Genomic DNA, 26,936 nt, shown 5'->3' with positions numbered 1-26,936 from the left:
CGACGCTTCATCCAGTCCCAAACATGCTCAATGAGGGACAGATCCGGAGATCTTGCTGGCCAGGGTAGTTGACTTACACCTTCTAGAGCACGTTGGGTGGCACGCGATACATGCGGACGTGCATTGTCCTGTTGGAACAGCAAGTTCCCTTGCCGGTCTAGGAATGGTAGAACGATGAGTTCGATGACGGTTTGGATGTACCGTGCACTATTCAGTGTCCCCTCGACGATCACCAGAGGTGTACGGCCAGTGTAGGAGATCGCTCCCCACACCATGATGCCGGGTGTTAGCCCTGTGTGCCTCGGTCGTATGCAGTCCTGATTGTGGCGCTCACCTGCACGGCGCCAAACACGCAACGACCATTATTGGCACCAAGGCAGAAGCGACTCTCATCGCTGAAGACGACACGTCTCCATTCGTCCCTCCATTCACGCCTGTCGCGACACCACTGGAGGCGGGCTGCACGATGTTGGGGCGTGAGCGGAAGACGGCCTAACGGTGTGCGGGACCGTAGCCCAGCTTCATGGAGACGGTTGCGAATGGTCCTCGCCGATACCCCAGGAGCAACAGTGTCCCTAATTTGCTGGGAAGTGGCGGTGCGGTCCCCTACGGCTCTGCGTAGGATCCTACGGTCTTGGCGTGCATCCGTGCGACGGGCACGTGCACCTTCCACAGACCACTGGCGACAACATCGTTGTACTGTGGAGACCTCAAGCCCCACGTGTTGAGCAATTCGGCGGTACGTCCACCCGGCCTCCCGCATGCCCACTATACACCCTCGCTCAAGTCCGTCAACTGCACATATGGTTCACGTCCACGCTGTCGCGGCATGCTACCAGTGTTAAAGACTGCGATGGAGCTCCGTATGCCACGGCAAACTGGCTGACACTGACGGCGGCGGTGCACAAATGCTGCGTAGCTAGCGCCATTCGACGGCCAACACCGCGGTTCCTGGTGTGTCCGCTGTGCCGTGCGTGTGATCATTGCTTGTACAGCCCTCTCGCAAGGTCCGGAGCAAGTATGGTGGGTCTGACACACCGGTGTCAATGTGTTCTTTTTTCCATTTCCAGGAGTGTATTCCTCAAACCCCTGTTTTTAAAAAGAAGTTATTTTACGAATAAAAGCTATACGTAAGAGCTTCTGAAGCTAGCGGTCAACAAGTTGCGGCTGCAACAAATATATCCTAGCCAACCGGCTTGTTAGTCTGGTAAGTAACCATGTGGTTATTTCCTCCTTCACCATTCAACAATTGTAGCAAGAATTACGAAAGTAATTCTCCTACAGCTTCCCATATGATCATATTCATAAAACAACGAAGTATTTTCATTAATAGCTACAATTATGTGATATCAGCGACAGAAACTGTCACGTGAAGTCGCCCTGTTCGACGTACACTTCCGACGGACGCATTCCCACCGACTGTGTTAAGTTCCTGCCGCATAAGAAAAATTTGGTTGAGGTTTAGAGCAGTATATTGGTGCGAAGTCTGCAGCTCTCAAATAGGACGCCACGTGCTTTCATTCCCTTGCCGGTGTGAGGGTATTGTGTGTAGTATCTGTAAGTGGTTGTTCTTCGGAGGTATCTAGGTATTTTCTCACGGTGCATACAATAATCATTTGGTCCTATGTTCTCAAAACATATAACGGGACAAAAAAAGAGTTTCCTGACACGCTTTCATTCCGGGTACACATGAATGCTCAAACGTTATCCAGTGAATTTTTCCGGCTCCTCTTATGGTGCACCGCATTCAGTATTGACGTTTTACGATATTCTGAGGTACCCACTGTGACATAATTCTACTCCAGTAGCCATTTTTAGAAACCCGAGATCGATTGCCACAACTCTGTTGTTTCCAAATCGAGTGGCTCAGATATAACGTGCTTTGTTCGTCTATTACCTACATACTACGTAACGAAAGTTGCTTTTTACGTAACGTAACTGATAGTTTCGGCCACTGCATAAAACTGTTTGACATTATCCACCAATTTTCATATTAATCTTTTTAATTCTCTTTTCACCTCCATTTACTTTCTTCATGTGATCTAGTTTCCGTATTTGGTTCCTCATCTCTAAATTATCCCTAGCTTTACCACGCCCTGGAAGCCAGGGACGACATCCATCAACTAACCTCATACAACCTGGTACGAGAACACAGCTCATCTTAACTTTGACACTTGTTAGGAAAGATCTTTGAAGCCATTGACGTAGCCAGTTTTAGTCTAAGCACGAGGTCAAATTACCTCTAGTCTGAAAGAAATGAAATATTCTTAAAGGGCGACATTTTAATAACTAGTAATTAAATTATTGCAAACAATATATCATTAATTTTCGTAACACCTTTCATAGACAAAATTAAATTTGTGTTCCATAATCCGTTGAAGAAAAGGAATCCTTTGATATGCTTAACGATAACATACAGTTTAAAATTTATTATTACGTTTTTCTAGTGATTTTGGTGTTTGTATGTTTGTAGCCCTTCTACAACCTTTCAGTAGCTGCATGCGATCTAAACCAGCAGTTTGAGAGAGCTTCCCAATGTCATTCTTAAGCAGTGAGTTATCTGTGTAATCAGCCATCAATATAAATTTACATGAGCCTTGATTCTACAGACACTTCCTAGTTCTGACGTATGACTTGTCTGACGCCATAGGAATAACGTCAGAAGCCACCTGAATGAAAGCCGTAGCCTCGATTGAGGTCCGCCACTCTTCAGTTTGGCAGTTCTGATAATTCTTGAGCCGGCCGCTGTGACCGAGCGGTTCTAGGCGCATCAGTCCGGAACCACGCTGCTGCTGCAGTCGCTGGTTCGAATCCTGCCCCGGGCATGGATGTGTGTGATGCCCTTATGCTAGTTAGTTTTAAGTAGTTCTAAGTCTAGGGGTCTGATGACCTCAGATGTTAAGTCCCATAGTGCTTAGAGCCACTTGAACCACTTGATAAGTCTTGAGATGACATCGGCAAGCTTAGGTAGTAGAGTGTTCTCACAGTTACAGACGTGTGTATGTTTCCAAGATGGCAGTTTGTTGTTTTTGTTTAGGGTGAAGGTGCCAACGCTGTCTCACTTAGGCAACGAGATATTTCACTGTACCGGACTCGTGTTGCATGTTTTGCGCAGGACAATAATAAATATACATCATACGAAATATCTTTTCGTTTTTTATAAAGTGAAGAAAAATTTTCAGTCAACATTCGAGGTCTCGCACCTTGAACAGCGGCCGGCCGCGGTGGTCTCGCGGTTCTAGGCGCGCAGTCCGGAACCGTGCGACTGCTACGGTCGCAGGTTCGAATCCTGCCTCGGGTATGGATGTGTGTGATGTCCTTAGGTTAGTTAGGTTTAAGTAGTTCTAAGTTCTAGGGGACTAATGACCACAGCAGTTGAGTCCCATAGTGCTCAGAGCCAGCCTTGAATAGCGGACAGTACACGACTACAAGATAACTATGTCCACCGGAGGAGTGGGTTTCAGAATGTACGTTATTTATGAGGGCTTGAATTAATACAACTTGAATTACACTGTAAGTAGATGTCACCACACGATTGCTCTATGAATACGATAAACTATGAGGTAAAGTCGCAAATTACCTTAAGCTTGGTTGATAATGTTCTCGTTTCCAGTATAAGCAGCATATTTAAGCAAGGAGTGTCAAACCGATATAAAGGCACATTACACACATCCTACTGGGAAAACGAAGTGTCACTTACGTATTTCGTGAGAGTGTCACTTTTGACGTAGTATCTGCTGTAAGGGGCTTCGTCTCTACTATAAGAGGCCAGAAAGGCAAGCTGAATATTCTAAAGCATCAATGTCCGCTCAAAAGAAATTAGATGTGGAACAGTATTCAAAGCAACTAGCGTTGATGTCTGAACGTCGCTTGGTGCGTATCTGAAGATAATATAGCAGGGCAATGGTGGTGCCAAAAAATTGCCACGCGTCACGAAATTTATTCTCCTACTATGGAGAACATAATGTCTCCTAAATCTGTTCTAGTTTCATCACTGACTGTATTCTCAATTTCTTTTCTTAATTACGTTCATCTTGCTCAATTTTATGAAGGGCACGCAGTCAAAATTTTGCGATGTGAGACTTGTTTTAGAAACAACGCTCTATGCTTTACCGGTCCTCTAGAGAGCGAATGCCGGTACGTGTCGATCTTCTGCACGCCGTTGCATCTGTCTGTAACGTTATCGGACACATTTTTTAGTCGTTTTGCCTCGGTTTCGTAACGAACAAACACAGTCCACATCAATACGATGCACAAACACAGACGTAGCGCAACATTTAAATTCTGCAATCATTGGAAAACGACTCCTAAATGCAGCGAGCTGATGATCGGAAATAATCTCGTTCCGCGCCGGTCAATCCAATTAGCGCCGTTACCGCGACATTACGCAGGTTTCGAGAAGCAGGCGGCCGATATTTACCGCTCTTCACGTAGCGGCCTCTAATTGTTAATTTGTAGCCGTGAGCACTCCCCGGTCCCGCTGGTAATAGAAATCAGCGCGAAATGCGCGACTGCGCGTGTTAGCGATTTAGTGCGGACCCCAGATGTCCCTCTACCCTGAAACCGACGCTTGTGAGGGAGGGAGCAGCAGAGGCGAGGATCAAATGGGGGAAAAAACTACCGCCGCCATAGTAATGGACAGCATCGGTACACCATGGGATGTAGGCACGGTGGGCATTACTAATGAGGAGTGAAATGCCTCACATAAGTTAATTCACTCTGTAAGATAGCAGTTTCTATAAATTCCTGGCATCGACAGTGTGTGTCAAGAAGGAAAGAACTAAAAATAAGAAAAAAAGATTAGAATCAGGAGTCTCTTCGACAACGATACATGAGAAATGGGGTTCAAGCACGAGTTTGAGCAAAAAGTCAGCTGCGTGTTTTTGGAAATAACAACTTCAGCAGCCGCCTTACGCATTTAATGGAAATCACGGAGAGCCAAAATCCGGAGGGGTCGGACGGGAAATCGATCCGTAGCCGTCCTGACTGCGGGTCCTGGCACTCACTATTGAGACACCCTGGTCGGTACGTCTCGCTAGAGGATAACAAGAGGTGGCGGAAAAAACCATCTTAAAATAAAATAAAATCATTTCACGTATTCGTGTGCTCTGGAATGTGATCGCTTTCCTAAAATTGCTAAATTTCAATTACAGCAGCATTTCTGCTGGCGGGTCGCCATAACTGTACATAGAATACGTATATATTCCTCAAATTGTTTTAATAATCTTGAAGCTCCTTAGGAAATGTTGAAAATAGTTTTTTGACCACTGACTGTAATTTAAAGTAACTGTAAAATTAACATATAAGTTTTCTATGTGATCAACAGCAGCTCAGTCTATGCGTGGTTAGATTTTTTTTTAATTTTGTGGTAAAATCTAAAAAACTGTAGATAATGCTTGCAGCTGCGAATTCTTGTTTACTGTGGTATCATGGTACAGCCGGATTCGCGATAATGAATCACAATTTCAGATTAAGTCGACATCAGCATAGAGTAGCGCTCAAAAGTATCTTGACAACATAAAATTCTTTACTATTTCTCTTAAAATAAAACACTATCGGACAGTGTCTTCAGTATAGTGGAGAGCAGAATAATTGCGATTATATGAAGGGTCAGGTTGCGACTTGTTTGTTTACACTTTGCGCTGCCGGACGAATGCGACTTTCAGTGACAAGCAGTTTTCTCCATGAATATGGGCACGTTCCTTGCTTCTTAGTTCGGGTTTCTACTGATATTTACTTACAGTGATAATTTTAATATGCTGAAACGTTTGGAATATTTCGGTGACTTTAGAAACGCCGTGATAAATGCAATAAAGCATGGACTGAAACAAACCGGAGTTCCTTGTAATTTTAGTATGTTTCGTCAGCTTGTTGGTACATGGGAAAAAACGGAAGACTATCAAAAATAAGACTCGCAGTGGACGTCCAGAAAACAAGTCTCCCAACGTCGATCATATTATAAAAATTGTTATTAACAAATGAGGTACGCAAGTCGGCTGTAATGGTATAAAGAGAAATGACAGAAAAATATACCGTCGACATTCACGTTTCCACTGTCAAATAATGCTTGGAGCTCTTTGGAGGGCATGGACGAAGACCGACGAAAAGGCCTTTAGTATCTATGAAAAACAGGAAGGCCCGACTTGAGTTTGCATAACGGCACACATCATGGTCACGTTCAGACTGGTCTAAAATTCTGTGGAGCGACGCGGGAAAATTTAATTTAATGCCTTTTGATGGCTTCAGGTATGTTTGACGTCCAGTAAATAAAAGATATTACTTTCGGTACCAAATTCAACGGGAAAATATGAAGGTGGCAGCGTGACGGTTTCGGGGTGTTTTTACCCTTTGGAGCTAGATCACTAGGTCGAACTGAAGCTAATAAGGATTGGTTCGTTTGAGAAAAAGTATTGAAGACTCAAATGCTATCATAAGCTGAACACTAAATGCCAGATGGATATTTTCAACACGATAACGATCCCAAAAAAGTAAATGTTTTGGACTGGCCAAGTCGCAGTACGGATTTGAATCCCATAGAACATCTATGGGAGAAGTTGGATCGCAGAATAAGAATAAAAAAATATTCGAACAAAGACGCTTTTTTTGACCCTCTCAAAAATGAGTGGGATAAAATTCCGATGGACCGATTCCGAAAGTTGGTAGACTCAATGCCAGCGCGCTGTGCGGCTGTTAAAAAAGCCAGGGGTTATTACACTAAATAACGATTTTTTTACTATGGTACATGATAATTATGTGTTAAAAAACTTTTTTCAACAATGTCAAAACACGTTTGCTCCACCATTACACTCATTAAAAAAATTACACCCTAGTACTTGGCTACTTGGCCGTCATTCTGTAGAACACTGAATATCCCTCAATGAAATAAATTACTTTTTGATTAATCCAGTTAATATATGTGTCAAAATACTTTTGAGCGCTACTGAACACCCGAATTAGAGACCGTTTAGTGAAAGAACTAATAGTGTCTACTGCGTAGCAGACAGAAAAGTACTCACTTAGCTGGATTACAGTAAGTCATGTGGAAAGTAAGGTCTGATCAGGAACGAAATGTAATCCACAGCGAAAGACAGAAATGTTTTATTCTCAACAGTTTGCTACTCCTTCGAACTACTTCTCTACAAGGTCGCCTCTCCGACTGACAAATTTGTTGTAGCATTGTCCCCACTTTCCAATACCCTCGTCGCAGAAGACTGCCGTCTGTGATTTCCGTCACTTCTCTACGCGATCTGCTGTTCCTTGTCTGTTGCAAAACGCTGTTTTCGAAAACGCTGCAGCAGCGTCCTCATTGCTCTCGCAGTACGCGCGCGAGAATAGTCATGAAGAAGGAAATGCATGACAAGTACGTTACGCAGGGTGGCATGAAATCAGGCGAAATCTCTCAGCGGACACCTATGCTTGTCGGGAGACACTATTGTTCTAGACATGTTTACATGTTTCTGTATACTCAGAACTGAAAGGCGCGAGGTGACGTGATCGACGGACATACTAGAGACACTACCCACCTGCACAAAGCTTCGTCGGATTTTCATAGTAATTTCCATTTCGCGATCAGTCGGATCTTACTTTCCGAATAGCCTTCATATAAGGCACATATCCTGGCATCATCAGATGTAATGGATGCTGAAATATTCATTAATAATCTAAGACAATTACAGGTCACACTGATATAGCTCTTTTACTGCGAACAGCTCAGCACAATTTCGTGTTCTTCCGCTCAATGGCCCTATATTTCTGATCAAAGTTAGTATCTCCTTCAGTGGTGACCTGCAATTCCCTAAGTTACTGATGGATCTATCAACATCCATTGAATTTGATGATTCTAGGATATTTGCCTTGAGCGATCGTATTGGCTTAATGGCTTAACGTTATTCAGCTAAAGTGAGTACTTTTCTATTTCCTTCATAGAAGGCGCTACGATTTCTTTCACCTACAGGTCTCTAACATGAAGGTTCGACTCAGTTGATCCCACAACAAACAGGAATTAGCAACTACAAGCGGACTCTACAGTTCTTAGAAGAATTTACCAGTATTTAAAAAAGTATTTTTACCAATTAATTGGACAAGTGAGATACATAAAGAAATAGAAGAAATTGAAAGACATTTCCCTTTTTAACCTCAGCTGGATTACGAATACCGTTACTTACTTCACACGATAAGCTGATTTCAGCGATGTTCCGTTATCAGTTGTTTAGCATCCCCGCCAGCGAACGTCTAGATGGACGGATAGAACTCCATCCGCGGCTTGCTTAGCTTATTCAGTCGCCAGCGCTGGCCGTGTTGGCTACCCCTGTAGTCTGACTCGCTTGTCGAATTATTTCCCTTGCCCGGCGTCCAGCTCCCAGAACTGTCGGCTAGTATATGTGTACTGTATTTTTTGATGACAATTATGTTTCGCGACGTTGGCACACCTGTGCAGATAGAAAAAAGTCCTTACTCAAAAGCACTTGACAACTGGCCATAACCGAAATCAGCTGATCATGTGAAGTAACTGACTAATCGTACTACTGTACAACTCAAGCGGGAAATGTAAATGTCTTTTATTAAAGTTGTGACGAAGGCTACCGATATGAAAAACTTTCAGAAGAGATTACAAACAGGATGTTGACCTACAGCGCATGGGGATATAAATGATAACATCGCTATTAATCTGCAACATTTGTGTAAGTTTAAGACAGGTAAAATACCCTTTGAAAACCAGAAACACCCAAGGTGAGCAACAACGAAGATGATGTTGCATGCTTCATGAAAGGCGACAAGGAAAAAATACGAATACCTGAGTTCATTCTAGTCTAAAGTGGCGGCAGGATACAGCCAAAAGAACAGATAAATGTAACTAGAAAAATTCCAGGAAAAGCGGCCCCGTAACATTCAGAGGTACAATAGAAAGTGGACACTCAGATGAACAATAAGGACTTCACATATTTAGCTGACATGGATTGAGTGCATAATCTGAAACAAGGATCGGTAGAGAGGATTACGGTGGAATGGATTTTCCATTTTGACAACGCAGATGGAATGTCGTCACTATTCTCCTTGTCTGTAGTCCATTGCCACTGATCTACGACACAGGTTTCGTCTGCATCGTGATTTAGAAGGTCCATAAAGTGAGACGATTTGTTGAGTGTAGCCTCGTCTTGGTAAGTACGTGAGTTTTGAATCCCATCGTTCATTATTATACTCGTATGTTTTATCGGCTACTGACCTTATTCAAAGACCTCTTCAGTAACTCTGGCGACAACTGTAGATCAGAACGATGACAGCGAAGAAAATTTCGGAAGGTAGAAAGTGTTTTGTCGCCTAAAGAACGAAACACACCCATCCGACTGTTTTCTGCACCCAGGATGCTGCACGCAACAAATTCATTTAGCTAGTACGATGCCCTTCAAACGCAGCGGCGCAGGACGGCATTAAGAGGCGAGTGAGTCGAAGTTTTGGGCTAATGCGCTCCCTTATCTCTAGTATCAGCACAGGGTAGGACGAACGAGCTGGGAGCCCGTCGGAGAAAACGGAGTAGGGTCTCAACCAAGTGAAGCAGAGTTACTGGCCGAGGAAGTGTTCCCGACGAGAACTTTACGAAGGGCATCTCCGGTACTGATGTAGGAAGCTACCAGGAAACGAGGCACTCAAGCGACGAAACTGAGCAAAGAGATTTTCATATCGTGTGTTTCACTAGCCTTCACACCTTACAAGGAGAAACATTTTCCCTGAGAAATTTGTTGTATTTGTAACCGGGAAACAGAAACTTGATGTGTCTCAGGTTTTGTATTTTTCATTTTCACTAAACCGGAAGAAAAGTATTTTGTGAAGGGAGATGACGAATATTTACGAGTCATTTACACTTCAGTAATGATCATTCTTAATGTATTGTCTTTGCTTCTTAACACTGCTGTAAGTTTTTACCGCCCTCCAGAGAACGAGCAACGGTATTTCTACTGCTTTAAATTTAATAGCGGCCAAGACACTTATTAAATGTTTCTATTAATTTTTCCCATAACCTTACCAAAATCCGTTCATGTCCTACTACACATTAAGCCAGTCTTATAAAAGTGAATTTCAGTGTTACATTCGCATGTAATCTAAAGACAGCTGAAGATATCAAAAACTGCTCCTCAGCTTTGTATTTCTTTTGTCCATCCATGTCACACACAAACAAGAATATTTGTAAAGATTTTCTTGTATGGATATATCATCAACTTCTCCCGAAGTAAAAGGAAGATAGTCATCTCGAACAACTTATTTGATGGTGGCCGGCCACGTAGCCGAGCGGTTCTAGGTGCTTCAGTCCAGAACCGCACTGCTGCTACGGTCGCAGGTTCGAATCCTGCCTCGGACATGGATGTGTGTGATATCCTTAGGTTAGTTAGGTTTACTTAGTTCTAAGTTCTAGGGCACTGATAACCTTAGATGTTAAGTCCCATAGTGCTCGGAGCCATTTGAACCGTATTTGTTGGTTATGCACTTCCTCTGTGACCATCATACAGCACGTAGGTTCACAAGTACTGAGGCGTGCCGAAAATTAATGCCTCCCATTGTTTTATTCCGTTCTCAAGATCGGTTGAGATACGACGCGTCATGCGTGTTACTCTGTCGACTTTCCCGCTTCGCTGACTCAAGAGGCCACCATCTGCAGCTAGAAGGCTCTGTACTGTAGCGTGTAGCGTGGTGCACTGTAAACTAACTACGTCGACCAACTTCCAGACCCTCATAAAACTCAAAGCACGAATTCCAATACTTTCTCCGCAAATGGATCATATACTCTCCTTCAGTATGACAATGTCAGACCACTGTGTGAGCCTGCAACAACTCACTGTCATCGTTCATCGTCTATGTGTCCCCGACTTGGCCCCTTTCGGTTTTAATCTGTTTCTAAAACACCTTCGAGGATTTCATTTTGACAGTGACGAAGTGGTGCAAGTGGAGGGGAGGTTGTCTCTACGTCAACAAAGTGAAACATACTGCAGTGATGGAGTCACAAAACTGGTCTTTTGTTGGGAGAAATTTGGCCGTCGCCAGGATGGCTGTGTTGAGAAATAAATATGTAAACATGAAGAATAAAGATGTAAAACGTTAATATATTTGGTTTTATTCAGAAAGCTTTAACCGTTTTCGCATAAAGCTTCGTAAGTGTTACTTTTCAGAACGTCCTTGTACTACCACACAGCATACTGAACGCTGCTTTCACGAACAGCACATAACTTTGCAGGGATTACTCCACAATTATTTGAGTTCCATACTGAAGATAGAAAACGCCAATAAGACACTGTGGAGCTGTCTGGATACGCCATATTCACTGGCACAGTTAAAGTTAATGTACTGACAAGGAAAACTTTCCATCGCATCCCCCTTAGATTTAGTGGTAAGGAAACCAGTGGATAGCCTGTCAAATACTGAACATAGATGAAACATGAACACAGAAACAAGGTGTACTGATTTGTGAAAAAAGAAGCAAAGTACAATAGAACTGTGAATGGTCCAAGCTCAAGATTTGTAACATCTAGCGTATTTGCATAGCTGTTGCACAGTGATTGAATGGTTACAATGTAGGGCTTCGGAGGAGGAGACCTGTATTCTAATATCCCTCGTACTCCCTTTTTTTTTTTTTACAAAATTATGAACTGTCCGCCCGATAATTGACATGTCTGTTCGCCGAATCCAAATTAATGTCTGGCTGGTTGATTTTGGGGAAAGGGATCAAACAGCGAGGCCATCGGTCCCATCGGATTAGGGAAGGGTGGGGAAGGAACTCCGCCGTGTCCTGTTAAAGAAACCAAGGAGGTAATTGCCTGAAGCGATTCAGGGAAATCATGGAAACCTAAATTAGGATGACCGGACGTGGGCTCGAACCGTCGTCCTCCTGAATGCGAGCCCAGTGTACTAACCACTGCGCCACCTCGCTCGGTCGTGGTGTAACGTCCGTTTGCGACAGCGAGGTGTGCGGAGGCGACCTCCAGAAGTATGTACTTCCTACTTGTGCTACGTAAGTACCACATGTTATCACTCTTGCGTACCGTTTTGAAAGATTTTACTGCTGAATTTCTTTGTTGTAACATAGTCCAAACAGTTTACTTGTCTATGCGGGATCTCCCCTTCTGTCATTGTTCATCACATTTATTTGCGACGGCAATATATTCTTACCACGTGACTTATATTCTATGGTATGTCAGATACCAAGACTACAGCATGAGAACAAACACGTCAGTGGCAGGAGCAAAACTCATAATTTTGTAAAAATAAAATAAGAATAATGGACACGAAGGATATATGAACATGGATCTCCCGCTTTGCAGTTCTACGCCATGAACACACTACCACGACGGCGACATTCTAAGGATTCAAATGTTCAAATGTCTCTGAGCACTATGGGACTTAACATCTGAGGTCATCAGTCCCCTAGAACTTAGAACTACTTAAACCTAACCAACCTAAGGACATCACACACATCCATGCCCGAGGCAGGATTCGAACCTGCGACCGTAGCTGTCGCGCGGTTCCAGACTGAAGCGTCTAGCACCGCTCGGCCACATCGGCCGGCTTCTAAGGATTCGCTCAATGTTACACATCATGAGCTTCCACCGTTCACTGTTTCTATTTTTGTTCTTTTTCACATCTCAGTACACATTCTACAGGTTTCCTTACCTGTTTCCATGCTTGATCTATGTTTGGTTTTTTACGAGCTATCCATTGGGCATATTTACCACTACATCTGAGAGAGGCGCGATGTGAGGTTTCCCTTGTGAATTATTCCTCCATCAGCCGAGTGATGTGGATGCGAGGAGCACTACAGACTCGACATTTATGTTAACTTCACCCCAGCAGAGCATTCGCGCCGAGACCTGCTCGTATGGTGTAACTCACTTTGTGCGAAAGGGAGGCAAAAGAGACCAGAATCGAATCAGCTCGTTTGATAACAGTGTGTGGCCTGGTGCACTGGGCACTCTGGATGTCCTTTTTAGGCTGTTTGCCCTCGCTCATTTAAGCAAATGTTGCCCTAATTCCCAAACGCTGCTTCAGAAAAAACGATACACAAACAGACAAAAATTTTCGAAAAAAAATCAGTCAAATACTTTGTGAAATGATTTGTCTCAAATCGAAAAACAAGTTAGATTAGGGAAACATCTGACGCACTTTGTTTACTGTATATGGTTTCAAGAATGATTCAAAGGTGTATTATTAATTATTTTTCCTTGTTTGCGCCGATTACTTTTAATCAAACGAACCCATATTTGCAAAACTGTAACCCACGATGGTAAACTTGACACCCCATTTACCCTTTTCCCACTCATCATTTGGATACGAAAATACCGACATAAGCACTTTGTGTAATTTACATGGAGGCCTGTTTTCGCCCCTCTGAAACAGTTGACAAAAAATATAACAACATACGTTACAAATGTTTACGTGACTAGCAGGCAGATGGCGCACACAACTCTCCTACCTCACGTTACCTTGACTGCTGTGGTGTCAGAAAGGGCTCTCGGAAACAAAACTAGATAATAGAATAAAAATTTGCTGATGTCTTATAGAGCGGGATGCCGAGCGATGTGGCGCAGTAGTTATCACACTGGACTCGTATTCGGGAGGAAGACGATTCAAATCTGCGTCCTGTCAATCTGATGTATGTTTTCTGTGATTTCCCTAAATCGCTTCCGGCAAATCCCGGGAAGGCTCCTTCGCAACGGCACGTCCGAATTCCTTCCCCGACCTTCCCTAACCCGATGGATCCGATGACCTCGCTGTTTGGTCGCCTCCACCAAACCAACCAACCAACCAAAAAGTGGATCCCATACTAGACGCTAGGGAGAAAGAAGAAAGAAAAATGTTCGCTATGCAAATAGTACGATAACCCACAACTTTCAGTCCTGAAGGAGGAGATTAGTGTTTAACGTGCCGTCAACAACGAGGTCATTAGAGACAGAGCCTAAGCTCATCTCGGCATTTGTCTTAAGCGGATTAGGGAAATCACGGGAAACATAAATGAGGATGGCCGGACGTGGGTTTGAACCGTCATGCTTCCGAATGTGTTCAGGTCTGCATAGAGAAGTGTTATCACTGTAAGAAGTCTGTTTCATCTTCCCTCCTTTCATCCCCTTGCGATCAAGCACGTATTGGGCTGAGTGAATTTCTGATTCTGAAACCTCATGTTAACCAGGTCACTTTCACACTGGCGCGCCAGTATGGTGTGTGGTTTTTGCCCAGATTATTCGCGGAGTTCACATACTGACAGAAGGCATCCTGCAGAACTTTAGACTGTTGTGAACTGCCAAATATTGCACGGAAATCTGATTCACGCTGTTCACTTTGATATTCATGTCGCTCGTACTAAAATCTAACCTTTATTCACTCGTATTTTCAAAAACTTATTAATCTAAACAACTAGGCATCACACGTACTCAGTGTTTGAAAATGAATATCGTGGTTTTAAGGCTTCGGAGCGTTTATTACATTCAACTTACAGCTATAAATAATACTAAATAAGTCAAAAGTTTTCGTTATTTGGGGGAGAAGATAACAGTAGCGCAGTAGAGAGGGCACAGCCTCTGCAGAAGCTTCGGTATGCGGTGAAAACAACATTTGGCAAGAAAAATCTGCCACGGAATGCCAAATTGCGACACTACACAGCAACTGTAAGAAATGATGGTCGCGCGCAATGGCCGCGCGGTTTGAGGTGTGATGTCACGGACTGGGCGGCCCCTCCTGCCGGATGTTCGAGTTCTCCCTCGTGCATGGATATGTGTATTGTTCTTAGCATAATTTAGTTTAAGTTGGTAAGTGTGTAAGTCTAGGGACGGATGACTTAAGTAGTTTGGTCCCTTAGGAATTCACACAAATTTGAACATTTGAAGAAATGCTGCTCTGTATGCATCAGAAATGATCACACTTGGCAAGAGAGCTTGTATACAGTTGGACAAGGAGGACGGTAAAATTTTGGGAGACATGGGGCACCAGAAAATTTGAAGGTATCTGAATACACAGAACACGACAGGAACTGTATCAAAATATTTAATCCATATCGAGCGAGATACGGAATATGAAGTAACGATGTGTTGGGTACATCATGAGGATGGACGAAGAGCGGTTGGCTAAGAAGATATCGAATGCAACATGTCATACGGGAAACAATTTGTGAAGGAAGTCAGAAATGACTGAAAGGCTGTGGGAATAAAAGAAGGGAATTTGTAGGAAGCAGTACAGGACAGGCAGAAGTATAAAGTATTGGTGGATGGTCACAGGTGGCCGGGCATGAAAGTCAAAGTTGCCTTAACAGAAGGAGAAGGAAATAGAAGAAGCGAAAGAATGAAGAGATATTGGGAAGAAAGAAGACCTGCAAAATAAGCCACACGTGACCCTGAAAGGTACTAACGAAGCAGAGGAAGAAAAATAAATAACACGTCAAATGAAAGAATAAATCAAATAGTTTTACCTGTATACCTGTTACAACCTGTAAAGCCTACCGACTATGGTTTACGTGCCCCTTTACAAATGAAATGCTGCTACATCATGATGAACATTTTCTGGATAGTGTCATTTTTAGTAACGAATCGACGTTTCACCTAAGTGCAAACGTAAACACACATAATGTGCACATCTGCGGCTCGGAAAATCCGCACAAGACTCCCCTAAAGTGAATGTCTTTTGTTTCATATCCAGGAGGACAGTTTTTAGGCCCTCCTCTGTTTCCATGAAGCAACTGTAAGTGGTGCTTCTTATCTTGATGCGCTAGAACTATTCGGAAGAAGTTTAACTACAAAAATTTATTTGGCAAAAAGATGGTTCTCCACCTCACTGGGATAACTCAGTACGCGATTCCTTGAAACAAGACAGTTTTGGTTGCAAGTTTTTTAAATTAACTGTTGGCAATGCGCGATTGATTAAGTGGAGTTGAAACGCCCTATCCCGACAGTGTTAAATTTACCAACTTGGCTTCCCTGTAATTCGGGAACGACTGAAGCCATTGACACGAAACTCTTACAGAACATTAAACTGTATGTTCTGAGTCTACTGAACTACAATAATTGCATTTCAGACACTGCTTTCGGAAATACAGTTTTTTAATTGCACGGTTTAAAATTTTGAGTACTTTTTTGTACGTTATCCTAAATAATTTCAATTATAAATAACATTATTTTCTTCTTTTAGTACAGTAGACTCTATTTTGAATACTCTACTCGAAGTGGTTTCTGAGATTTAGAGAAAAATGTAACAGAAAACGTAAATTTTCAATAACGGCTTATAAAGTTTCAAAAGACTATAACTCGATGTGCGCTTAATTTTTTTAGTCTCTCAGAAGCACCGTGCACCATACTGTATATCATCTTCTGGACCTTTTTCCGAGTTTTTTCTTCTTTTCTTCTTTCTGGACTCATTAGTGGACAACTATGCGGCATACTCTGCTTTATGAACGCGAACGTTCACCATCCGTTCAACTTCTCTGACGCAATTTGTTCCAGGATTAATTCCCATATGCTGTAGCACTTTCACTCTAACAATGTTTCCAGCGTTAAAAGCAATAACAGCATCACTGACCCCCCACTTTAGTATCTTCATTCCGACAAAAACATTTTTTGCTAAGCGAGTCATTATAAGATTATTGAACGACTCACTGGGACTTTGAGTCTGACGATGCAGACATTTCTTCAGTAATTCAGGATTTGGCAGGTCTCTGTAAACAGGTTTTATGATGTCCATGACTGCTCCTGGGATGGAATTTTTATGGCTGTATTAACTGTCTGAGTACTGGAAATGGCGGTAATTGCACACCATGAATCAAGTCCAGGAGAGCAAAGGTGACGTACTGGTTTTTCATCAGTTGACAGTCTGTGGAAGAAGGTAGCACATACCGCCTGCTTCATTCTCAACAAATCCTCAGTGTTATTTCTATTGGCCATCCCATAATACTGCCGTAGTTCATCAATCATTTTGTCTGTCAGCTTTCCTCTTATGGTTTGACCGTCAGAAAGTTTGTTGTCCCTCGAACTTTGTTTCAACTTTCTCAACCTGGCGCCCATTCTCTTCTGGACATGGCCCTTACAACACAGCAATCCACAGCCTTCTGTATAAAAAATTACTGATTTTATTAGATCTTGAAGTAATGTACGTCAAAATTTTAATATTTTCAACCGGAGTATATTATATTTAGAAAAATAAAATGAAATACTTCTCATGTGACTTTACAGTTGATATGTATATCATTTTGAAAATTTTATAATGAGATATAAGTCGGAGAATGTGAAAAAAATCCGTTCTAACTCCCCTTAAACAACGTTATATCCCACTTCTGGATTGGTCTCAAGTGGTCAGATGACAGAGTTTCTTTCGCATGGCCTCTACGTTCACCCGATTTGACGCCATGTGATTTTTACATTTGGCGTTTCATAAAGGATCATATGTAAGTGCAGTCGGTACCAGCTAATCTGCGCAATGTAAAAAACAGGATTGAAGAAGTTTTTGAACGACTACTCCAGACACAGATCAAGGTATGGGACAACTCAGCTATCGACTTAATGTGTGCACTGTGACAAATGGTGCTCAAGTCGAACATTTTTAATAAAAACTCTTAGCTGTTCTTTCATTTGCTGAATTATTTATGACTATAAGTTGAATGTAATACATGCTACAAAGCATCAAAACCCCGATATTCGCTTTGAAACAGGGGGTATAATGACTAGGAAAGGGTTAGGCCACAGTGTTTAAAAGAGGAAGAAAACTACGCACAACGATGTGTCCTACGCCTAAGGAATCAGCTACTCACGTCTGGTGATTACAGTTGAACTAATGTGGGCAGCTCACACCGATCTGTGACAGGTTGTGTTTTCGTTGCTGGTAATACACAGGTCGAAAGAGGACGTGGTCCGGACTCTTAAGTTCCGTTCTGATCTTAGGCCATCTGCTGTTTTTTGACGTTTGTGATTTCTTTACAGTATTCACATGCAGATTTGTACTACATGTAATTTTGTTGTCGTGGTTCAATATTGTGGCGAACTGTGTCTCACGTTTAAGTTGGAGATAATAGAGTAATATCCTCATTAAATATTCTAGAGCTTCCAGCCACATCAAGTCTTTTAAAATCCACGAGCTTTCGGCTGACTGCTCCTCCGTTGTTGTCAAGTGGTGACTGTAGTGTGGTAGCTGCTGCCGCCCTTCATATGGTCTGCCACGAGGCCCAAGAAAAGACAGGCAGTGGTGAGTACGTCACTAAGGTTGGCCTGAACTAGCTCGCTCTCTCAGCTCAGCAGACGAAATGCGTTTCTAAATTTGTTAACTAGTAGCTGAGCCTGTACGTACTAACGAGAATTTCATCTTCTACTGGAATCTACTATTATGAAGTCTTACTGATTAACAGTACTACAGCAAAATTTAATTTAAGATCAGTACTCAATATAAATGGTATAACGACTTTTCTATAGCGTTTAGGCTCTTCAACTTAACAGTCCTCATGTCATACAAGAAGTGGTGCCTTATGCAACTGATAATTTTTTTTTTGGCATAATATTAATTTTCTTGTACCCCAGTACAACCGTAACACACTATAAGGAGGCCTATGGACTTCCTATCATTGTAGGACTAATCACAGTAAGACTTCATAATAGCGGATTCCGCGGGATTCTCTTTTCTACATACACACCTAGTTACGAATAAACAGGTGTAGAAACGTAGTTTGTGGGCTGAATTCAGCGAGCGCGAACCTACCTTCGTGATGTACGCGCCGCGGTCTGTCTTTCTCGTAGGCCTCCAGCCTGCTTTCAGTGACGTCACTGGTGCCCACTCCTTATGTGGTAATAGCTCTAACGCATCAAGATAAGAAACACCACTCATAGGTGCTTCTCCGAAACAGAGGAGGGCCAAAAAACTGTCCTCCTAAATATGGCACAAATGACATTCACTTCAGGGGAGTCTCGTGGGGATTTGCCGAACCGTGAATGTTCACTTTATGTGTGTTCACGTTTGCACTTAGGTGAAATGTCGATTCGTTACTCAAGGCGACACAGTCCATAATATTTTCATCATGATGTGGCAACATTAAATTTGCAAAGGGGCATGTAAACCATAGTCAGTAGGCTTTACAGGTTGTAACAGGTATACAGGTAAAACTATTTGATTTATTCTTTTATTTGACGTATTATTTTTTCTTTTTCTTCTTCTTCTTCTGCTTCATTAGGACTCTTCAGGATTACGTGTGGCTTGTTTTGCACGTCTTCTTTCTTTCCAATACCTCATAATTCTCTCGCTTCTTCTGTTTCTTTCTTCTCCTGTTAAGGCAACTTTGATTTTGATGTGCCCACTCCCGCGCCATATGTGGTAATATTTCCGTTGCGAACCCGCCGAAGCCGTTCAACTTTAGAAAGGCAATCCCCAAACTGTGCTTGGCTGCAGACACCTGGTTGTGACAACTTCTTTTCTAACGCTTTTGCAAAATCCGCAAGTCTGTTCAATATTAGATAGTCGTCAAACGCAATTCGGTGTCTGTTTTCCAGAGTATCTTCTGCTACCGCTGATTTGTAGGGATATCGAACGCGCGAAGTTTTATGTCGCGCTGAATTAGATGGATAGCGCCCTATAGAATACGAGAAATATTGCTGCCTACGGTGTCCTGAGAACATGATCCGGAAAACAGACACCGAACTGCATTCCTTGAGACATCTATTATGAAATACAGTAATGGATTCTGTGATATAAATACACAAAAATTGCAGTCGAGATAAAAATTTCTAATAATATCCTCCATAAAGACGGAGGCCTACAGGTAAGCAGAGCGTGGGGCCCGTCCATGGGGAAGCGGTAGCGGACTCGGCGGGTGGCTAACGAAACCATTACCATGTATGGTGCTGGACTGGGCAACAACGAAGTTGCAGAAGGCAGCATCGCTATAATGACTGCAGCAGCGATCACACGACATTCGCGACTTGACAACGGCCAAGAAATATTCAGTAGGAGGCTCATTGACATCTAACCACTTGACGTGGCTGGAAGCCCTAGAAAATTTTTTCATTATATATCACTGTGAAACCATGCATTCGTATAATAAATATTCTTATAGAGCAGTGGTCTCCAACCTTTTAACTCAACGCTTTGTAGTGAAAAAGATTATTTACCACAACTATAAAGAAATAATACGGGATTTCCTTGTATTTCCATAAATTAATTTAATTATACGTGTCTAAAGCTCTAGCTTCTCAGTTGCAACTGAAGTAGCCGTAAATAACAGACCATAACACCTGACGGATTTTCCGGTTATAGGGACGATGCTTTAGGGATTTCAGTATAGCACGGGCGGCATCTCAAGAACGAGACGACCCAATAAGAGAATAGCGTCGTGTGGCCGTAGCCTCATACTGACAATATTTACGAACTTCTAGCATGCTGGAGTAGCTTGGGATCAGCAACGTCTGTTAATCAGTAGAACGAACAACCAGTCCAATTGCTGATTTTTAACTTTTATTCATTCGATGTCCAGTTTCGGACTGATACCCATTTTGAAATATTCCTAACAAAGTCAAAAATGACATTTTCGGATGTGTCAAAAATATAGAAAAACATTTATAGCGCATACAGATAACTACAAATATTCACTACACGTTTCTGACATTTTTGGAAACCCCATTTTCGACTTTGTTATGATGGTTTGAAAATGGGTTTCAGCCAGAAACTAGTCATCGATTGATTAAAAAATAATTTTTTTTAACTTCGACTGGTTTTTCGTTCTACTGAAAATATTCACTTTATCATAAATTTATTAAACGGTATTTTATGAATTTCCCTTTTGTTTACAGGTCGTGTGACAGAGGCTCGCTTCTTGGGTCACACTGATACTTGCTTTGGGCCGCATGCGCGCCGCAGATTAGACACCCCTGTTCTAGAGTATTTAATAGCATGACACGCAATCACTTAATATGCTCCTCATATTCTCCGGCTATCCAGTGGTACAGCGTCGTTCAGCTTACCAACTAGTCCACGTGGGTTAAGGAGGAGGAGGAGGAGGAGAAGGAGATTAGTGTTTAACGTCCCGTCGACAACGAGGTCAAGACGGAGCACAAACTCGGGTGACGGACGGATGGAGAACGAAATCAGTCGGACGCGGGTCTGAACCGTCGTCCTCCCGAATGAGAGTCCAGTGTGCTACCCCCAAAGCCACCTCGCTCGGTACGAGGGTTAAGACAAAGACAATACAGTCAGGTCAGTCAGTACATGGAAACCCTGCAACAGCAGGAAGTGTAGTGAACGTGCTCTTCTCTACAGTAACATTCATTCATCTCAGAGACACGCTCCCAGTACCATAAATAAGCCTCTATTGGTTGTAGAATGTTCGCAGTATTCGAATGTCGCACGGTTATTGTTAAAAATAACCTTTTCGCTCGGAGGGATCTTCTAACATAGCACAGCAAGAAGCATAGTGGAAAATTGACCGTATCATAAAGCACAGCTCACTGGCTTAGTATGCTATCCAGCTGCCACAAGCGTCATCGCTGATGTGCCGCTGGTCTTACGAACACTACACGTGAGCTCCACGTGCGACAGACGTGCCTCTCACCTTGGAGCGGCCCTCGACCCTGCGGCCCTTGTTCAGCTGCAGCCAGGCGTCCCAGCGGTGCCTGTACAGCGTCACGCGGTTCCACTGGTTCAGCTGCACCGTCTCCTCAGACCGCACCACTCCCAGGCCGGAGCCGCAATCGAACCTGAAACCGTGACGTCAGGGTCACACTAAAATCTGAAACAAACATCAATACACTAACAGCATGAGGCCAGAGCCACAGTCAAATCTAAAACAACTAGCGATATGCTAAGATCGTGAAACCAGAACCACAGTATAATTTGACACAAATAGCAATACACTAATACCGTGAGTCCTGAGCTACAGTCAAATGTGAAGCAACCATCAACACACCGATACCCTGGGGCCAGAAGACACAGTCAGATTTGAAGCAATCGTCAATGCACTAATACCGTGAGTCCAGAACCGCAATGAAATCTGAAGCAAAGATCAGTACACTAATATCGTGTGGCCATAGCGATAGTCAGACCTGAAGGAAACACCAATACAGCTACAATGAAAGGCCAGAGCCAGAGTGATATCTCAAGCAAGTGCCAATAAATTTACACGACGACGCTGTAGGTGCCGCTAAACCTGAAGCAAACAGCAACACACTAAAAACACGATGCTCAAACTGCAATGAAATCTGCAGTACATTAATACCTGTTGCATTACTACATCAAAAGTTACATTTTTGGCAGTATTTTTTGCAGAAGAATTTGAGATCAAGTTAGCAGCCCAATCAGGTGGTGGCTTATTCCCATTACTGCTCAGTTAAGTTCTGGAGAAAATGATTACAGAATCCCAAAACGAATGTAAGGCTGTTCCTGTTAGCAGATGCCTCGAAAACAAAATTGGTTTTCACTGCATGGTATTTGCTGCTGATGCTACAGTCGTCTCCACTAATGGAAAAGAAACAATTCAGTATGTGAAGATATGTCACGACAGAAAGGTAACAACTAGACTTCAAATCATGTGCCATATGTTCCAGAGGATGGAAGGAAGAAGATTCGAATACTAATCAGGAACTAATCACCAGAATCGTTAAATCTCTCAAATGAACCGAAAGGTCTAAATAGAGAAAAAGTGAAAATAGAAATTAAAAAATCGAAACAAACACAATCAAAAATTCTTAACAGAAATAGCACAGTTCCGCCACTGTAGCACAACCAATTGAAATATTTCACGCATTTGCTAATGTTTTAATTTGAGGCAGATCACAAACTCAAAACATCGGAAAAAAAGGAAAAAGCAAATCCGAGGAAAATTGTATGCCAAAATGTGAAAATGTAATTTGGATGACGCTCTATTCTATTAGGCTTTATAATGAACCTAAAATATTAATCAAGAAACAGTGATTACCGTTTTTGTCACTTACATAAAACGAAGAACCACAAGCTTACAATAAAAACGTTCACAGCGCTACTAAGTTAGGAGTTTATTCGAAGATTGTAGGCCAATATGTTCATTAACTTAAAGTAACTGGTTTGATTTTATAGTGGCAACCCCATAATTAAAAGAAACGTAGGTACGGTATTACGTTTATATTTTAAAAACAAACAGTCGCCGTCACTGCTTAGATTCATGCTGAATCATACTGGGTGACATACTGTAACCTTACATTTCAAGCAGATGGGGAGAAGTGACACACAACTGTTCGGTATGAGGGCTACTTCCACTACGCTTATGTTAGAAGCAATTGTTCATGAAATTGGTAGTAAGTACGTCGTTTTAAAGAAATGTATTGTCGATTGAAAGGCGTATTTGATCATATGAATAAATACGAAAACTACAATTTTAAAAGCTGTCTGTAGCAGAACGAGGCAACGGCCTTCCCGCAGTGATTACACCGGTTCACTTCTGCCAGTACCTCGTCTCCTACCCTGCAAACTTTACAGAAGCTCTTCTGCGAACCAGAAGAGTTTCTGTAAAGTCTGGAAGGTAGGAGAATAGGTACTGGCAAAAGTGAAGCTGTGAGGACGGGGCGTGAGTCGTGCTTGGGTAGCTCAGATTGTAGAGCACTTGCCCGCGAAAGGCTGAGGTTCCGAATTCGAGTCTCGGTCCGGCACACAGTTTTAGTGTGCCAGGAACCTTCATATCAGCACACACTCTACTGAAGAGTGAAAATCTCAGTCTGGCATGTGCAGAAATTATTACGTGAATTAATAAAGTCTCTGAAGCTGAAGAGGAGGGAGACAAAAAAATCACTAAAATTGGTATAAAAATGTTTATATCCAAAATATTTCACACAAGTAAGACCAGGGACAATAATATAATCCATTGTTACTAGTTATTATGACTTTGACAAACCATTATAATATTTGATTTTTAACTTAACATAAAAATCCTTGTGTAATTATCTCACCGTAATAAAACAGTGCGAAATGAAAGCTAGAGTTACTTTTTAATTGTCTTTGTTATTTTCATGATTAACACGATTAGATTTGGTAGGAATTGGCTATTTTCATTCGATTTCCATTTTCATTGTTTCACTTTCCGTACAAATTAAATATATTAATTCTTTGATTTAATGCTATTTATCCAAAATTTTATTACTCTCAATCTGACCGTACCGTAAATGTATAATTTTATGAGCAGAAACACAATTTATTTTCTGCTCTTATTCATTTTAAAGGTTTATTGTCTAGTTATACATATGTACGGATTCTTAGCATGCATTCAAATTCTTCTCCCAGCTTATACGAGGGTTGTTTAATACGTAATGCAACACATTATTCTGAAAGCAGATTGGTCTTATTAAGGACTCCAATACTACATATTATCCACAATTCCTTTGGTCACAAAACCCTATTCTTCAACGTAATCTCCGCTGGTTGCAGCGGCCTTACAACGCCTTGCTGGGACGGCCTGTATGCCCGCATGGTACCACTGCACCGGTCGAAGTCGAGGGCAATGTCTTGCTGCATCAGTAACCTCCCCATCATCCACGTGCTGCCTCCAGTGGAGTGCATCATTTATTAGGCCACAGGACTGGGAGTTGGATGCGCGGGATCCGGGCTGTTGGGTAATGAGGAAAATCAGTCCAATGAAGTTTTCTGAGCTCCTACCGGATGCTCAGGGTTCTTTGAGGCCTTGTGTTGTCATGAAGCAGTAGTTCGTTTCAATTTTTGTGGTGACGAACCCTCTAAAGGAGTTTCTTCAGTTTCCTGATGGTAGTACAATACACTTCCGAGTTGATGGTTGCGCCATGAGGGACGACACAAAACAGAATAACCCTTTCAAAGTCCACGAAGCATCGCCATGACTTTACCGGCTGACGGTGCGTCCTTGAACTATTTCTTCAGAAGGGAGGTGGTGTAATGCAACTCCATGAGAGATCAGAAGGTTTGCACGACATTGTTGCGGTGATGTCAGACGCCTCGCACAATAACTCACCGTGCTTTTGTTCACTGTCAGGTCTACATACATTCTCCGAGTGCCCATGAGTAATTGCGATGCTCTGGGTTTTCCGCCCAAAACCAACTCAATGACTTCTCTGCGTGGAACGCACATCTGTTACACACGCCATTTTGAAGGTGAAGTACAACGTGTGTCAAAAGTATCCAGGCACCTCCAAATACATACGTCTTTCATATTAAGTGCATTGTGCTACACCTTCTGCCAGGTAGTCCATATCAGCGACCTCAGTAGTCATCAGACATCGTCAGAGAGCAGAATGGGGCTCTCTGCGGAACTCTCGGACTTCGAACGTGATTAGGTGATTGGGTGTTACTTGTGTCATGCGTCTGTACGTCAGATTTCCACAATCCAAAACATCCCTAGGTCTACTGTTTCCGATGCGATAGTGAAGTGGAAACGTGAAGGGACACGCACAGCACAAAAGCGTACAGGCCGTCCCCGTCTCTTGACTGACAGACTGCCACTCAGTTGAAGAGGATCGTAATGTGTAATAAGCAGACATCTATCCAGGCCATCATACAGGAATTCCTAACTGCATCATTCCACTGCAAGTGCGATGACAGATACGAGGTGAGAAAATCGTGCCGGCCAGTGTGGCAGAGCGGTTCTAGGCGCTTCAGTCCGGAACCGCGTGACCGCTACGGTCGCAGATTCGAATCCTGCCTCGGGCATGGATGTGTGCGATGTCCTTAGGTTAGTTAGGTTTAAGTAGTTCTAAGTTCTAGGGGACTGATCACCACAGATGTTAAGTCCCATAGTGCTCAGAGCCATTTTTGAGAAGACGTGGATTTCATGGTCGAGCGGCTGCTCATAAGCCACACATCAAGCCGGTAAATGGCAAACGAGAGCAGTGGGGAAACATTGTATGGAGTGATGAATCAAGGTACACAATGTGGCGATCCGATGGCGGGCTGTGGGTACAACGAATGCCCGGTGAATTTCATTTGCCAGCGTGTGTAGCGCCAACAGTAAAATTTGGAGGCGGTGGTGTTATGGTGTTGTGTTTTCAATAAAGGTGGCTTGCACCCCTTGTTGGTTTGCGTGGCACTATCATAGACAGGGCTACATTGATGTTTTAAGCACCTTTTTGCTTCCCACCGTTGAAGAGCAATTCGGGGATAACAACTGCATCTGTCAACACGATCGAGCATCTGTTTACAGTGCACGGCCTGCAGTGGTTCCATGACAATAACATCCCTGTAATAGACTGGCTTGCACAGAGTCCCGACCTCAATCCTATAGAACAGCTTTCAGATGTTTTGGAACGCCGACTTCGTGCCAGGCCTCACCGACCGACATCGATAGATCTCCTCAGTGCAGCACTCCGTGAAGAATTTACTGCCATTCGTCATGAAACCTTTCAGCACCTGATTGAACGTAGGCCTGCGAGAGTGGAAGCTGTCATAGAGGCTAAGGGCTGGCCAACACCATTCTGAATTCCAGCATTACAGATGGAGGGTGCCACGAAATTGTAAGTCATTTTCAGTCAGATGTCCGGATACTTTTGATTACATAGCGTATAGCACGGCCACAGATTGGAACTTCATGGAACTACAGAGGCAGAAGCGGGAATAGTCCATGATGTCCCAAAAGAAAGTCTGCATTTTTACAACAGAAATTGGTATTACTTATTGAACGCAGCTCCTATTTTCATCAATATTACTTCTTAACTTATTTTCTTATTTCATTTGCAACAGAGAAGTGTGAAGATAAAAATATAAATGGCGGAAAATTGGATCTATGATACATGCTAGATAACACAGTACACGTAAAGGGCAGCAAATAACTAACTAAAATAAAATTAAAGAAACGAATAAAATCAGTGTATGGCATTTGTCTAACTGAGCTTTTCCTTGTGTCAGAGACTAGCCTGTAAAGGATTACAAGAACACACCCTCCGCAACACACCGTCAGATGGCTTGCAGAGTATGGATGTGGATGTAGATGCAGATGAACATGCGGAAATGGC

At 42.7% G+C, this 26,936-nt stretch overlaps 1 protein-coding gene across 1 annotated transcript in view; it reads right to left on the bottom strand.

Moving 5' to 3' along the window:
- The window catches only part of LOC126272589 (pikachurin-like), an 887,807-nt gene that overhangs the window by 152,442 nt on the left and 708,429 nt on the right, over positions 1-26,936 (bottom strand). Inside the window, exon 5 of the mRNA XM_049975515.1 lies at positions 21,548-21,692. Coding sequence (XP_049831472.1) covers positions 21,548-21,692 — 145 coding nt within the window. The remainder of the gene's footprint in view (positions 1-21,547; positions 21,693-26,936) is intronic.

Source organism: Schistocerca gregaria, chromosome 5 (assembly GCF_023897955.1).
Source record: "Schistocerca gregaria isolate iqSchGreg1 chromosome 5, iqSchGreg1.2, whole genome shotgun sequence".
In the NCBI taxonomy this organism is placed as follows: domain Eukaryota; kingdom Metazoa; phylum Arthropoda; class Insecta; order Orthoptera; family Acrididae; genus Schistocerca; species Schistocerca gregaria.
Note: the sequence above shows the minus strand (reverse complement) of the source record. Positions and strands in the feature narration are given on the sequence as shown.